The sequence below is a fragment of the Babylonia areolata genome, chromosome 1 (assembly GCF_041734735.1).
Source record: "Babylonia areolata isolate BAREFJ2019XMU chromosome 1, ASM4173473v1, whole genome shotgun sequence".
Lineage (NCBI taxonomy): Eukaryota > Metazoa > Mollusca > Gastropoda > Neogastropoda > Buccinidae > Babylonia > Babylonia areolata.
The window spans coordinates 43107230-43122229 of NC_134876.1; the positions used below are offsets into that span (position 1 = coordinate 43107230).

At 43.0% G+C, this 15000-nt stretch overlaps 1 protein-coding gene and 1 non-coding gene across 3 annotated transcripts in view; one reads left to right on the forward strand and one right to left on the reverse strand.

Annotated features, from left to right (window-relative positions):
• LOC143283166 (PDZ and LIM domain protein 7-like) overlaps positions 1 to 7684 on the forward strand; it is a 41072-nt gene extending 33388 nt beyond the window's left edge. The window contains exons 2-4 of one of the 2 annotated variants that reach the window (XM_076589328.1): positions 197 to 348; positions 2242 to 2393; positions 3873 to 7684. In XM_076589328.1, coding sequence (XP_076445443.1) covers positions 197 to 348; positions 2242 to 2393; positions 3873 to 3928 — 360 coding nt within the window. In that variant the 3' untranslated portion in view covers positions 3929 to 7684. Of the gene's footprint in view, positions 1 to 196; positions 349 to 2241; positions 2394 to 3784 lie in introns of both variants that reach the window. The other variant, XM_076589337.1, reaches the window with a different exon arrangement.
• A 183-nt stretch (positions 7685 to 7867) lies between these two features.
• Trnag-gcc (transfer RNA glycine (anticodon GCC)) lies at positions 7868 to 7938 on the reverse strand. Its single transcript has one exon. It is a non-coding gene; the product is annotated as a tRNA-Gly (tRNA).
• Between the last annotated feature and the right edge of the window lie 7062 nt (positions 7939 to 15000).

Below are 15000 nucleotides of genomic sequence, written 5' to 3' on the forward strand. Positions count from 1 at the left end.
AGCAGTGCCGTTGATACCAAATGTATAATGAAGACAGGAAAGAAGGATTGAATGAACACATGAACGCATGCACTGCACACTTTATTTCTTCTTTCTTTCTTTTTTCTTCGTCTAAAATCACTTCAGTGAACAGACGTTAAATGAATGACCAACCAACAATGCCTGACCTGTGTGACTGTCTTGTCCCGCCGGGCAGGTGAAGCCTCGCAGCCTGTCGGACCGCTACGGGCTGCGGCCTGGGGACGGGGTGGTGCAGATCGGCCACGTGCCCGCCACGCACCTCAACCATGACCAGGCCAAGGCCGAGATGCTCCGGGCCGGCAACGACCTGCACCTGCTGGTGCAAAGGTAGGGAGGGTGGGGGTATGGGGGGAGCCGGGGGGTGCGGGGGGAGGGCGCGGGGGCAGGGCAGGCAGTAGCTTTCCCCGTGTGCCTGTGCATACAGGTGTAAGAGCGAGCACACACACACACACACACACACACACACACATTTTCTAAATTCGACACCAGCAGCACATTCAAGACAAATTACGAGTCTAATGTATAGAATTCGTTTAAATGCCTTTCGTACAAAATTTTCTAAAAATATAAAATGTATATGCGGTAAGCAAATAACTGTAAGTCATCTACTCATTCATTGTCCGAGCATAAGACGTTTAATCCTAAAGATGTAGTTGATGACTTTTCTTCCAATATTTCATTAGCCACTGAAAAGATTTTGAATGATTATTCATTGCTTAGAATGTTTTCGGAAATGTTAAACTCCAGTCCAGTTGGTATCCTCCTTTGATGTGTTATAATTAATGTTGTTATTCATATTTACATTGTTGTAGGTTAATACTTGTTGATATGCATATACATATTCTCCTTCCCATGACACCTCATTCAATACACACCACAATCTCTCTTTTTTCTCTGAATACTTTTTTACACTAATATTCACATGCATTCCCTTTCCTTTATCCACTTCTTTACTCCTTTCCGTCCAAAAACACTTATAGTGAATAGACGTTAAACTGAAGATAAAACACACACACACACACACACACACACACACACACACACACACACACACACAAAAGCACAGATACACACACACGCAGGCACACAAACACACACGCACTCACAGACAGACAGCCACACAGACACAGACACACAGACACAGACACACACACACACACACACACACACACACACACACACACACACACACACACATCCGTCTAAAAACACTTATAGTGAATAGACGTTAAACTGAAGAAAACGCACACACACACACACACACACACACACACACACACACACACACACACATATATATATATATATATATATACAGAGAAAATACGCACTTACGCGCGTGCGCACACACACACACGCTCGCACACATGCGCATACACACACACACACACATGCAAACATACACACACCCTCTATCTCTCGCTCTGGCTCTTTCCCTCCCTTCCCACAATACAGTACCAAAACAAAACAGAGCTCTCCACTTTACAACATTTCACAGTACATCACAACAAATACAGCACAGCACAGCACTATATCAATGTATGAATGGACTTCACTGAGTCGCTGTTTGTGTTTTCAAAAGACTCCGTGACCTTGGTGAGCCCCCCCACTCCCTCACCCCCACCCCCATACTGCCCACCACCCCGTCCCAACTCTACAGAAGGCGTTGTTTACCTTCTTGTGGACATCCTGCTTTGGACTGGGTCGATGTTTCGGGTTTCGGGTTTAGCAGTTTATCAGAGATCATCATCAAGCCATGGATATTTATATTCATTGCATCGGATGATGCCGATATCATGGTCATGACGACGACAATGATGATGATGATTATGACGATGACGGTGACGACGACGACGACGACGATGATGATGACGACGACGACAATAAAGATAACGACAAAGGCGACAAGGACGAAGACAATGGTGAATAGTTTCAGTTTCAGTTTCAGTAGCTCAAGGAGGCGTCACTGCGTTCGGACAAACCATATACGCTACACCACATCTGCCAAGCAGATGCCTGACCAGCAGCGTAACCCAACGCGCTTAGTCAGGCCTTGAGAAAACATACACACACACACACACACACACACACAAAATGGTGAATAATGATGACAATGTCTGCCATCACCACCTCAACGAAAATAATCATCTCGACGATGACGACGGCAGTAGCGGCTTGTCCATGGGGGTTGATATGACTTTTGTTGTGCTTCCTGCACAGAGGCGCCGTCCGGGTGGAGCAGGAGCCGGATCCAGTGCCGGAGAGGTCCCAGGTGGTGGAGGAGGAGACCAAGTACAGAGGGGACCCCAACCCCAAGCTGCAGTCCAGGTCCTTCCGCATCATGACCGAGTCTCTCGTGGAGGAGCTCAACTGTGAGTGTGTGTGTGTGTGTGTGCGTGTGTGTGTGCGTGTGTGTGTGTGTGTGTGTGCGGGTGGGGTGCGGATGGAGGTGGGGGTGGGGGTTGGCGTGGGAGGTGGATAATAATGGGGTAGGGTGTTGGAAAAGGAAGGGAGGTGGAAGGAGGGATGGTGTGGCGATGAGGAGGTGGAGGATGTAGGTAACTGTGATTAGGTGGTGGACTGTGAGTGTATAGTGGGGAAGGGAAGGGTGGAAGGAGAAGGCATTGTGTGGTGATGGTGAAATGTGGAGGGGGTGAGTGGGGCGGGGGTAACTGTGGTGGTCAGATGGGTGGATGGTAGGAAGAGCTGAATCAGTTCAGTATGTGACTCTCCCAATGCTAAGGGGTAGCCCCGATCATTTGCTGGAATCATCACTGAGTCTCTCGTACGTGGAGGAACTCAACTGTGAACTGAGTGGGATCGTATGGGCGAGAAGGAGAAGGTATTGTGTGGCGATGGTGATCGTGGTGGGCGGGGGGGTAACTGTGGCCAAATGGGTGGATTGTAGGAGGAGCTAAATCAGTTCAGGAGGTGACCTCCCCTAATGCTAAGGGGTAGTCCCGACCCTTTGCCAACATCATCACTGAGTCCCTCATGGAGGAGCTGGGGGTGTAGTGGTGGGTGGGGATTATTTGTGGAAGGTGGAGGGAAGGTGTGGCGACAGAGAGAGGTGTGTGGGGGGGGGGGGAGGAGGGAACTGAGGTCAGGTGGGTGGACTGTTGTTTGAGGTGACATCCCTGTCCTTTCAGCATCATCACAGAGTCCCTAGCGGAGGAGCTGAACTGTAAGTGTGGGGAGGGAGGGTAAGGGGGGGGGATGTGGAGGAGGGGAGTGGAAGAAGGGATAGTGAGGAGATGAGAGAGCACGTGGGTGGGGGGAGGTAACTGTGATCAGGTGGTGGGCTGTAGGAGGAGGTGACCTCCCAGTCAAAATGAGACAGTCCCGATCCTTCTACGTGCTGTCACGGAGTTCCTGGTGGAAGGGAGCTCATCTATGAGTGGAAAGGGGTAGTTATGCGTGCGTGTGTGTGTGTGTGTGTGCTGGTCGGGGGGAGAGAGAGTGTGTGTGTGTGTGCTGGTCGGGGGGGAGAGAGAGAGTGTGTGTGTGATGGTTCTGTGTGTGTGTGTGTGTGTGTGTGTGTGTGTGTTTATTTGTGTGTTTTTCTACGGCTGTGAGACTGAGAGAGAGAGTGTGTGTGTGTAAGAGAGAGAGAGAGAGTGTGTGTGTGTGTGTGATGTGGCGTGGAGTGGAGTGGAGTGGAGTGGTATGATGTGGTGTTGGGCATGTCTGATATCTAAATCAATAACCCACTTTTACGTTTTCTTCTTCTCCTTCTTCTTTTCTTTCTTTCTTTCTTTTTTAGAGTAGACATTTGTTTGTTTCTTCTTCTCCTTCTTCTTCTTCGTTTCTTTCTTTCTTTCTTTTTTAGAGTAGACATTTGTTTGTTACAGCTCCCACAGGGGGATACGGGGATTCATACACTGCGAACGCTACACCTTTCAGATGAACTCCCCTTCCCCCACCCCTTCCCACCACCGCTACACTCTCCGCCATCTGTCCATCCCACCCCACTGAGAAGTTGACTGGCTCCACGCAACAACTCAGCTCTGGGTAGGGAGCTGAGCCGAGATTGCTTGAACTACAGACTTCCATTTTTTAATCAAGAAAAAAAAAAAGAATGAAACTTAACCAAATCAAATCAGACCAAATCGTTGGAATATTTTGGGTTTCTTTTTTTTTATGTTTGTTTGTTTGTTTCGAAAACGGTTTGATCCGATTTGATTTTGTTCTAGTTTGTTTCGTTATATTTCTTTTTTGAGGTTTTATTCTTCTTTTTATTGTGTCCTTTTATTTCACATTTGCTATGAAAGAAAGGTGTCTGTTTCTCTAAAAGAAAAAAAGAAAAAGAAAATAAAATATTGTCAGAAGTTCTGTTGATGTGTAAAACTTCCTCAGAGCCGGAGAGACAGAGAAACAAAAGAGCGCAATGCGGATTTCAATCGGAAATTTATCTTTTTTCATAAGCACAAAAATTCACAACATCACTACAATTCTAAACTACAAGGTATTATACAGTGCGGTGTTTGGTGAAGTCGCTGTGCAGTACAACCAATACAAAGGAATTCTACAGAAAGGGACACAGCACAGATTATCGATGATTCATAGAGGTAAACCGTGCAGAACTTCAGCGGCTGAGGCCAAAACGATGATATCATTGTCTTCAAAATTCCGTTGTTCTTACCTTATTTTCTGTTAACGTGTGAATGCGATTTTGATGTACAAAGTTTAGACAGATGTTGTGTTTACAACACACTATAAAGTTACGAAATGATGTGTGTCCCATTTTGGTTTTTTCCTCTGAACATACAGAATGGAAAGATATGGACATTACCCACAACCCCTCCCACTTTCGCCCTGCCTTTCTTCCCTTTTTCAAATTACTCGTATGAGATACAGTGGCATTCATAGTCAGCGTTATAAAGACTGCGCTTTTAGCTTTCTCTCTAGATTTGTCTTCGATTTTGGGACGTATGGATGAAGTGAATTAATTTTGTACTTAGTTTAGGTTTTAAATCCCCTGTCTTCAATTATCAAAATAAGTGAAGCTATGAAAAATAATGGGAATCGTAAAGTTGTGAAATAGATCATTGAGGCAAATTTAACACGTGGATTTGTTATCTGGTATATACATTCACATTACTGATAGATTATTTGTAATTGTTAACAGCGTCATGAAGATCAGCATCCTTGACAGAGATAATTTGTGAAACAAGGAATACGTTTGATTTCGATCCCCTGTTACTAACTAGCTTCGCCTCATTGACAGCATTGAAAATTAGATGTGCAGTTGAAGATAAGAAAGTTCCACAATGTCTGTTCTGTGATAACTATATATTGGTTCCATTCATTCATAAGACTTTGCTGCTGAACTTTATCCCTTTATATATGTCGTTTAAATAGGCACACAGCCTGTACATTAATGCATTATTCTCAATGACTTTTCCGCCACAAATTGTGTTCTGTTCATAATTATCAGTTTCTCACCCATAACTTTATGCCTATCAGTTCCGAAGCGAGTTGCAACAAAAGGGAGGTAATGCAGCTTGACAAAAATATATGACAACCACAGCAGAGTGATCGTCCGTCGATGGTAAAAAATTAATTTTAAAAAAAAGAGAAGAATTTTTAAAAAAAACTTTCAGTTTATTTCAGTGATATCACGTGCTTTATCTTTCGAGCAAAATGCTGCAAAAATTATCAGAAACACGTTATCGTCCGAATTATTGTAGACCCAGTCAGTGAACTTATGAGGTCAAAAAGCGGATCAGTCGAACATCCAACATAGGCTACACACTTCACCACAGCTCGCGGAGTTCGGTTGTCTGCGTTTGGGGATGTATGATTGGCGTACATTGACTGGCTCTCCATACAGAAGTTAAGGTTTGCATCTACTACCCTGCATCACCTAAAAAGATTCATTACATTCCCATGACTCTGACTTAAGCGACTGCTGGATTAATATTTTTCTTCTCTCTCTCTCTCTCTCTCTTTTTATTTTTTTATTTTTTTAGCAGTTTTCTTGTCCTTTTTTTCTATGTAGAAAAGTAGTAGTAGTTATAGTACAGCGTTCTGTCGATGGTTTTGTATCAGTTTGGGATTTTATTCCTAGGTGAAGAAGAAAAAATAACACCGATCAGTTCATGTATTTCTAGCATTTCCTGTTTGCATCTACAGGCCTATGTGCTGCATGGTCTGTTAATGAGAAAGTATGTCCGAATTATGCAGAACTGGGGGGTTGGGGGGGATGTTAATATCAGCGTCCTGTCCAGATGAGAGTATAAGACATGGTGATGCGTACATGGATGATCTTGAAATAAACGGCACTTAAAAGCAGATTGATTCATATCACTTGTGCACAGCAACGGCTCTCCACTTATCAGTGCCTTATTCACACACACACACACACACACACACACACACACACACACACACACAAACAAAAAACAAACACACACACACACACACACACACACACACACACACAGAGTCAGGTAGGCAGAGAGAAAAAGGAAAGAAAGGGAAAGAAAGACTGAGTTAGTCCCCAAAGAGAAAAAACATCTTCAAAAATGATCTTCCAAATCAACAGCCAAATATTCCCTCATGTTAAGCAGCCTATTTCCCCACCCGTCTCCCATCTTGCTTGTCAGTTTCAAAGCTCTGTGTGATAATGTTATCGGTGTACACATTTCTGTCGTGATTTTGAACATAATTATAGCGTGTTGAGTGTTCTACAGGAAACCGTTTTGATATATCGATTTTATTCTGCTTGTCATGCACTTTTGAAAAAGGCTGGGCACGTGTGACGTCTTGTAACTGCAGCCCAGCGTTTACTGTTTACACATGCTCGCACGCTTGTGCTTCCAGTCGTCCAGTTTAGTATTATATGGCTGTGCACAACACTGATGTGTATAGTTAACATCCCTTCCATTTTCTTTTCATCCGGATGACGGTGTTGTGTGTGACAATGATTTTATTTCTTATTTTGTTCTGCCGAAGTTTTTCTTTAGATTTTTTATTTGTTTGTTAATAAAGAAGTAAATAAATATTTAAGTCTGTCACAGAGTGAATTTTTACTGCATTTCAGTTTGGTTTTGGTTTGTTGAGATATGCTTGCATGTTGGGGTTTTTTGGGTTTTTGTTTTTTGTTGTTGTTTTTTTTTTGTTTTGTTGTTTTTGTTGTTGTTTTGTTTTGTTTTTGTTGTTGTTTGTTTTTTATCGAGTTTATCAATGTATGTTGTTTTCGGGTTTTTTGTCTGCTGTGAACGTATTCTTTTGTCTGATGTTTTAAGTTATTGGTCACACTTCCATCGATCTGTTTCGAACACTGGGACGGTACCATGCAGTGATCTACAGGGCTTTAAAACCCTGTGAATCAAACCACTTGTGTTTTGAGGAAGTGTGCACAGCATGCGACATCATGTCCATGTAGCGAGGCAAATTTCCGACTTGTGTATTTTCTCTGTACTAGCAGTCGTCGTCTTCTCGTCACATAACTGTTCCAGAGTGGAATGAAAATCGATTTGTCTGGGTTTGCGTTTTGTTTTGCTTTTGGTTAGAAGCTTCGTGTTTTCCAGAACTTGAAATAAACAGATGTATAATATGCGTTTTAGTTTTGTTGGTTTTTGTTTCCTTGGTTGTGACAGTGTTTTGAACCATGCACTGATTGCAAATAAAGCAAGACATGAATTAGACATGTGTCTGATGTCAGTTTCATGGTCTGGTGTCAGTTTTCTTGATTGGTTTAGATTTGGTGTTCTGTGTGTGTGTGTGTTGCGGTAAAGAATATCAATTATGACAGAATCAAAATTAGAACACATATAATTGATGCATTAGTGAACAGTGCTGCAACGAACTGACAAAAACAAAAGAGAGGGCGGAAAAACAGTGCATCGACCGGGAATCGAACCCGGGTCACCCGCGTGGCAGGCGAGTATTCTACCACTAGACCACCGATGCCAACTGACCAATCTTCGCGAAAAAAATAATAATTCTGTAACTGTTAAAATAAAGTTTACACAGTTTGTTGGAATTCCTTTGATTTACTGCATGACTTTTCAGTCTGTAAACTAAAGGTGATAGCGGGTGAGAATTATCAACCGTGCATTAGTGTAAGTCACCTGTCACGCCTATTCACCAATTATCAGTTGCAGTGACATTCAGCACTGAAATTTTCTTCCAGCAAGATTCAACTTAGAAGTTTCAATTGATCAAACTGTATACCCCCATCCTCCTGTACCTGTTTAACTAAACAGACAAAGTGGAGTTTAACGACCTACTGTTTTAACGCCCTTAAGGTTAAATTGTTCTAGACAGATGTCCGCGGCTGTCTTTTCAGTCGGTCAGTGGTAGGCAGGTGTTCAATGCTGTGGTCCGTTTTAACTTCACGGTTTCTTATTCTATTTAACAGAGGGAAAAGGGGGTTGGAAGGTGGGGGTGAAGAACCATGAAAGGGGTCAGACGGTGAACTGAGAGATATTATGCTTTTTTTTGTTGTTGTTGTTGTCGCTTGCTTGTGTCCTCCTTGTTGAAGTTTAACGACCTATTGGCATCTACACCCTTAAGGTCAAGTTTGTTCGGTTGGAGTTGTTTGTGTTTTATTTTTTTCGCTTATGCAGTTTGTATGTGTTGTTTTTTTGTTGTTTTGGGTTGTTGTTGTTTGGGTTTGTTTTTTTGTTTGTTTGTTTGTTTTTTGTTGTTTTTTTGTTTGTTTGTTTGTTGTGTTTTTGTTGTGGGTTTTTTTTTGTTGTTGTTGTTGTTTTTTACTCATACATTTTATGTTTTTTATTTGTTTTGGGGTTTTTTTTTTCATGGGAACGTGTTCTTTTAGCCGAAACAAAGGGTTACTACTTCCCACGGGTGGGAAAATATCATTTGGCACAGTTGCTTCCCTTGAACAACCGTTCAGGTCGAGTCTTTTCTCTTTTTTCTTTTTCTTTTTTTTTTCTTTTTTTTTCCAGTTGCATTGCGAAGGATGATGGAGACAGGTTGTAGGTGAAGGCACATAGAATATCTGCTGGTGTGGCAGGGTTACCCTTTTGACATTAGATAACATGGCCGTTCGACCGCAATTAATGAAAGATTCCACTGCATTTAACACAAAATTGTTACACACACACACATCAGTTCATGACATTCTCTTAACCGTTAAGCTTCTTAAGGGAATTAAAACGAGGTTGTGCTAATATAGGGACGCCATTCTTGGATTATTTTACTGATCATTTATCCCCAGATTACAAAGGGAAAAAAAAAACGAAAAAAAAAAGAAAAAAAAATCTGATCCAAAAAAGCACAGACAGTGCATCAGTCATAGACTGAGGACAAGAGAGAAAAATAATGTCAAGGCTTGCTTGGGGGGGCGGGAGGGGGGGGGGGAAGAAAGGGGAATGGACTGGGAAGGCAGAAAAAGTAGACCATATTGTGAAGGAAGAAAAGATGCTGAAACAAAGAAACCATCAGAACCGGAGGGAATTTCTTGTACAGAATTTCCAGAACTGAGACGGGGATGTTATTCACAGTGAACTGAGATCACCAGCACCCCACGGGGGAATACCACCTTTGGATCAAATCAATTTTAAGGGCTGGGACTCACCGCTGGGTCTTTGCACACAGTGCAATCGAGTTTTACTGGCGTCAGCCTGCATGGCTTCCCTTCTTCCACAAGCACCCAGGCACTACTATTAGTTTGGCTGCGTAAAGCCATCAAGCAGACCTCAAAGATGTAAACAGGTAGTTGTGAAAAATACTTAATGTTGGGCCAGGGCCAAGGGGGTACACCTAGGCCCCGGTGGGGTGCAGGGGCAACGCCCTGGTGGGGTCCAGGGAATAGTTGTTGCTTTTGGGGGGGTAGATAATAACCTCCCCTTGCACGTTTTTAGAATATTTTCCTCATCTATATGTACTGATGGGAAGGATCACTCATTCCACACTTGCCTCAGCAGACCTCCAAATAGAACTCCAGTATTTAGTGCCGGATGCGAATGCGGGGGAATTTCCACAAATTAATAAACTCTTTGGGTCGTTTTCTCCCTTGCACTAAGACATGATTTAGCCGGGGCGAATTGCCATATTCAAGTGGAACTTTTTCAGTAATAACATGCAGAGATGCCAACCTCCAAAGACAAAAAAGATGAGCACCTACATGGGGCAAACTACCAACACAAAATGACTGACAAAATGGCCGAGATTGGTAGTAACCATTATTTATCTCATTCATTACATCTCTCTCTCTCTCTCTCTCTCTCTCTCTCTCTCTCTCTTAGTCGCTTTGGGTCCAAAGGTTCTCATTTGGCTCAGTGATAATTCAGCAGTACATCACCACATCGTGATCCACGTGATGTGTCTTGTGCACCCGGCCAGAAGGTGTAAAAAATGTAAGGCCCTCGGCGTTGTTCAATGCCGCGTTGTACTGAAGCTCCATTCATAAGCAGCAATCACGCAGCTGATATGAAAAGACATGCATCCTGCACACCTGAGGAGTCCATTGAATTCTCTGCTTATTCAGCGTTAGATCACACACACACACACACACACACACACAACATGAAAGTTGAAACCATCTTTCTTTTTGGGATTCAAGATTTGTGGAAAATGTCTGTACATCTGTACAAAGCACATCCAGCACTTGGATTAAAGTGACTTTTAACAAACATTATCCTGGCTGCAACGAACATGATGCTGAGAATATGTGACTGTCATGAAAAATCGTTCTTAAAATAGCTGTGGAGTTCTACGATCTTAGAACACAGTTTCTTCCACTTTATTTAATTGTGACCAACTGCAGGACACAAAGGATCTTCCCTTGAATCCTGTCGATGAATTATGTACCCGGGGTGGTGGATGGCAGGGTAGGCTTGATGGAAGTGGTGACCGGCACATCAGCTGTCGTAATTTTGTCGCTGGCAGCCTCCAGTGGAGAATCCACATTCATCTTGTCACTGGTCTGGGCTGCTTCCTTGATGACGCCAAGGTCGCTGCTTGTAGACGAGCGGGAAGTCTGAGACGACGGATCTGGGACAGAAGTAGCTGGTTGGTCTCTGTTGCGCACAGAAGAGGAACCAAATAGGCGTCTGCCTTGACCTTGGTACACACATACGTACATTGCTCTCCGACTGATGTGAAAGTATCTGTAGCTTCCTGCAAGGAGCAAGTTTGGTTGTTTTTTTCTCTGTTGTGGTGGTGAAACGTTCTGGTTATATGTCGTTCATCTCTGCTTCTGTATGAGTCAACGTTTGTTTGACGGCCTGACTGCTTCCTGGACCAACAATGCAAGTGCGTCAGACATCGCGTAGAACAAGCGTTAACGTCACTCCCGCGAGAACGAAGCTTTCCGATTGTTGCCAATTAAAGCGTCAGAATGATGTCAAATTTCAGCCACATTAAACACGTCATAAATCAAGGTATTTGAATTTTTTTAAGACACATTAAATTTTTAGCACTCGTGTGAAGTGTGGCATGGCAACGATTTTACGTCGTGCACTTAAAAAGTCTTAACTCCCGAGAGCAAGGTTTCGGTTGCGCCCCTTTTCTCTGCATTCAAATTTTGTATTACGTGTAGCTGATACATTTTGTACTTTCCAAAGTCAATTCAGGTCTAGATTGGAAGCTGCTAGGCAAATCTCGCTCTCTGCCATAAATGAAGCCAAACCGTAGCTTTATTAGGCTTTTATTTTGAATAAACCTTCACCGACGTCACAGTGTCAGACTCTGGTGAGAAACTGGCTTGATTCAAATCGCCCGCCATTTATAGTCCGGTTCAGGCTGTTGAATTTTCCCTTTTCTCGAGCTCAGAAATAAAAGAAAGAAATTAGAAGCAATGTGGTTGATTTACTAGTCGTGGAGTGAGGGGAGCGCGGGGCCAAAATCTGGCTGTGGCAGACGAAAGGCCGCCTCGAAATGCCTGATGTCAGAACACGCATTCATTGTGCAGGCAATATATTAGCATTTTCACACACGCCGACGCACACACACACACACACACACACACACACACACACACACACACACACACACGCACAACTGCAACAGACGTGCACACAGACAGACAGCTCCGTGCAGACCGACGGAGAGACAAAATGAGACCAACTGAAAAAAAAAGACAAAAAATGAAGAGAAAACAAAAAAAAATACGTAGAAAGAGAGAGAATGTGTAATTCGAACAGAAACACACGCGCGCGTGCACACACACACACACACACACACACACACACACACTTTTTCATTATAGTAAAAACCGCAATGAGAAGGAATCCAGCAAAAGGCCCGTTTGTGAGAGCCTCTTAATAAGAGTTCGTGAATCAAAAGATGTCAGAACACGCATTCATTGTGCAGGCATCTTCACACACACACACACACACACACACACACACACACACACCGTCACGCACAACTACAACAGACGTGTGTGAAAATGTTAATATATTGCCTGCACAATGAAAAAGTTGACATTTTGGCTAAAAAAAAAAAAAAAATTAAAAAAAAAAAAAAAAAGGAGCTAGAAGTTCCATGAAGGAGTTAGATTTAAATATTTCGCTTTCACTACAGGAATGTTACACCATGGTAGAAAAAAGTCCAATGGTCAAAATTTCAGTTTGAAGAAAAACACACCGGTAACTCGGAGTTACATAACAACATACAGAAAATGTATGGTTTCATGGGAAAACATTACCATAATGATTTTCATAAGAGGCAAATCATTTCTCTAATCTGCAGATGGAAAATGAATTGTTTTAGGACAAAATATGTCAGTAATGTTTCTTGCATCTGTGGTGCTCACATAACAGCCGATCATATACCAACTTGCGATATGTTAAAGTCTCAAATCCCTGAACTGAAAACATCTTCAGTGTTGACGATCTTCAGCAGTCCATTGCTAATGTATGACTTTTTCAGCTCCTTGTTAAATAGTCCAGTTGGTTCGCTGTTATAGTTGTTAGTTTTTCATTAGAAATATGTTATATTGTTATGATTTTTTGTTTATTTTTTAAACAAAACTTAAATCAATAATTTTCACACACACACACACACACACACACTTTCACTTACTCGTACGCGTACACAGTAATTCCCCCCCCCCTCCCCCTCCTCCCACTCCCCTCGTCTAATATCACATACAGTGAAAAGACGTTAAACTAAAGAAGGAACGAACGAACACAGAGAGAGAGAGAGAGAGAGAGAGAGAGAGAGAGAGAGCTCCGTGTGGACCGACAACTACACAGAGACAAAATGAGACCGACTAAGAAAGAAAACTTGAAGAGAGAGAGAGAGAGAGAGCTCCGTGTGGACCGACAACTACACAGAGACAAAATGAGACCGACTAAGAAAGAAAACCTGAAGAGAGAGAGAGAGAGAGAGAGAGAGAGAGAGAGAATCTGTAATTCGAACAGAATCTTGTCCTGACCTGTAAATGCTGGCTGATCGATAGGCTTACGCCACGTCAGCAAAGAATCAACTGGACAACTGATCAAACCGGCTGGCCCACAATTTCTCTCTCCGCGCACAGAAAATCTGAAGAGCGACAAATTGTGGGCTAACATTCGTCATAGACCTGCTCCAACTCACTCCCATACGGCATTGGCAGCCAATATCATGTGCTGATAAGTGTAATTTGCATTGTTTTTAATTCTTCACCTTCACACACTTCTGAACTCAAGCACTTTAACTGACTGTATTTGGCGTAGCAATAATCAATAAGTGACAGGACGCACACATGGAAAAAAAAAAAGAGACAAAAATAGGATAAATATTGTTCAGCTATATCCTACATGCAGTTGGCCATACCTTTTCCTATCCGATACTGTCAGTAGCAGTATAATCCTCGTCTTTTAACTACACCATGCATGCAACCTGATCATGAAAACTAGTACGCTTGAATGCACGCGCGCGCGTTCGAACACACACACAAACACACACACACACACAAACACACACCGTACACACACACACACACACACACACACACACACACACACACACACACACACACACACACACACACACACGCCAGAAATAAAATAAAATGGACGGCGACTGAAACACAGCCCTCCTCCTCTACACACACTTAGAGAGAGACAGAGAGATAGAGAGAGATAATGTAACTGGAGCAGGCTCTTGTCTTGACTTGTTATGGCTGATCATCGATATACTACGTCAGCAAGCAATCGATACTTGGTCCGACTAGTTGGCCCACAAAAATAAGTTCGGTTGCCTGCATAGGCCTAATTGTTGTCTAAAATCATTGCGTGATTTGCTGAGCAAAACCAGACGGTGTCGACCAGTAATAATTTGCATTGTTTTCTCTACTAAGTCTTCAACTTCAATACTCCGTTCATTTCTCTACAGTTAATGCACTGAGCCTGTACCCATTGATATGCTACACAGCGTGCACTCGGGGAAAAAACATGTATAGTTCAGCTACCATGTCATATACCTGTTCCTGACTGACACTTCCAGCTGCAGCATAACCATTAGTCTTAATAACTACCTTAGTCATTCCACATATGCAACGCTTGTACACAGCCGTGATAGCGCGCGCGCGCGCACGCACACGCACACACGAAACCTGACACGCCGCGTGCGCGCGCACTGACACGAACGCACACACGTATGCATACAACGGCACATCAGTATACACACACACACACACACACACACACACACACACACACACACACACAAAAACACACACACACACACACATTAACACTACACCGGCGTCCACACACACTAACACACACGCCACGCACGCACACTGACACTGACGCTCAGTCTCTCAGAGAGAGAGAGAGAGAGAGAGAGAGAACGAACGAACGAACGAACGAACGAACGGACGAATCTTTTTAATGAGGGAAATGGAATAAGCATGTATATGCTTTTTTACATCCAGCCCTCAGGGCAAAAAGAAATTAAATCAAAATGTTCAGAAGATAACAAAAGGTTATAGAAAAACATACAGATAAAATTTAAATACACGAGAGAGAGAGAGAGAGAGAGAGAGAGAGAGAGAGAGTCATGCGTTGCCAA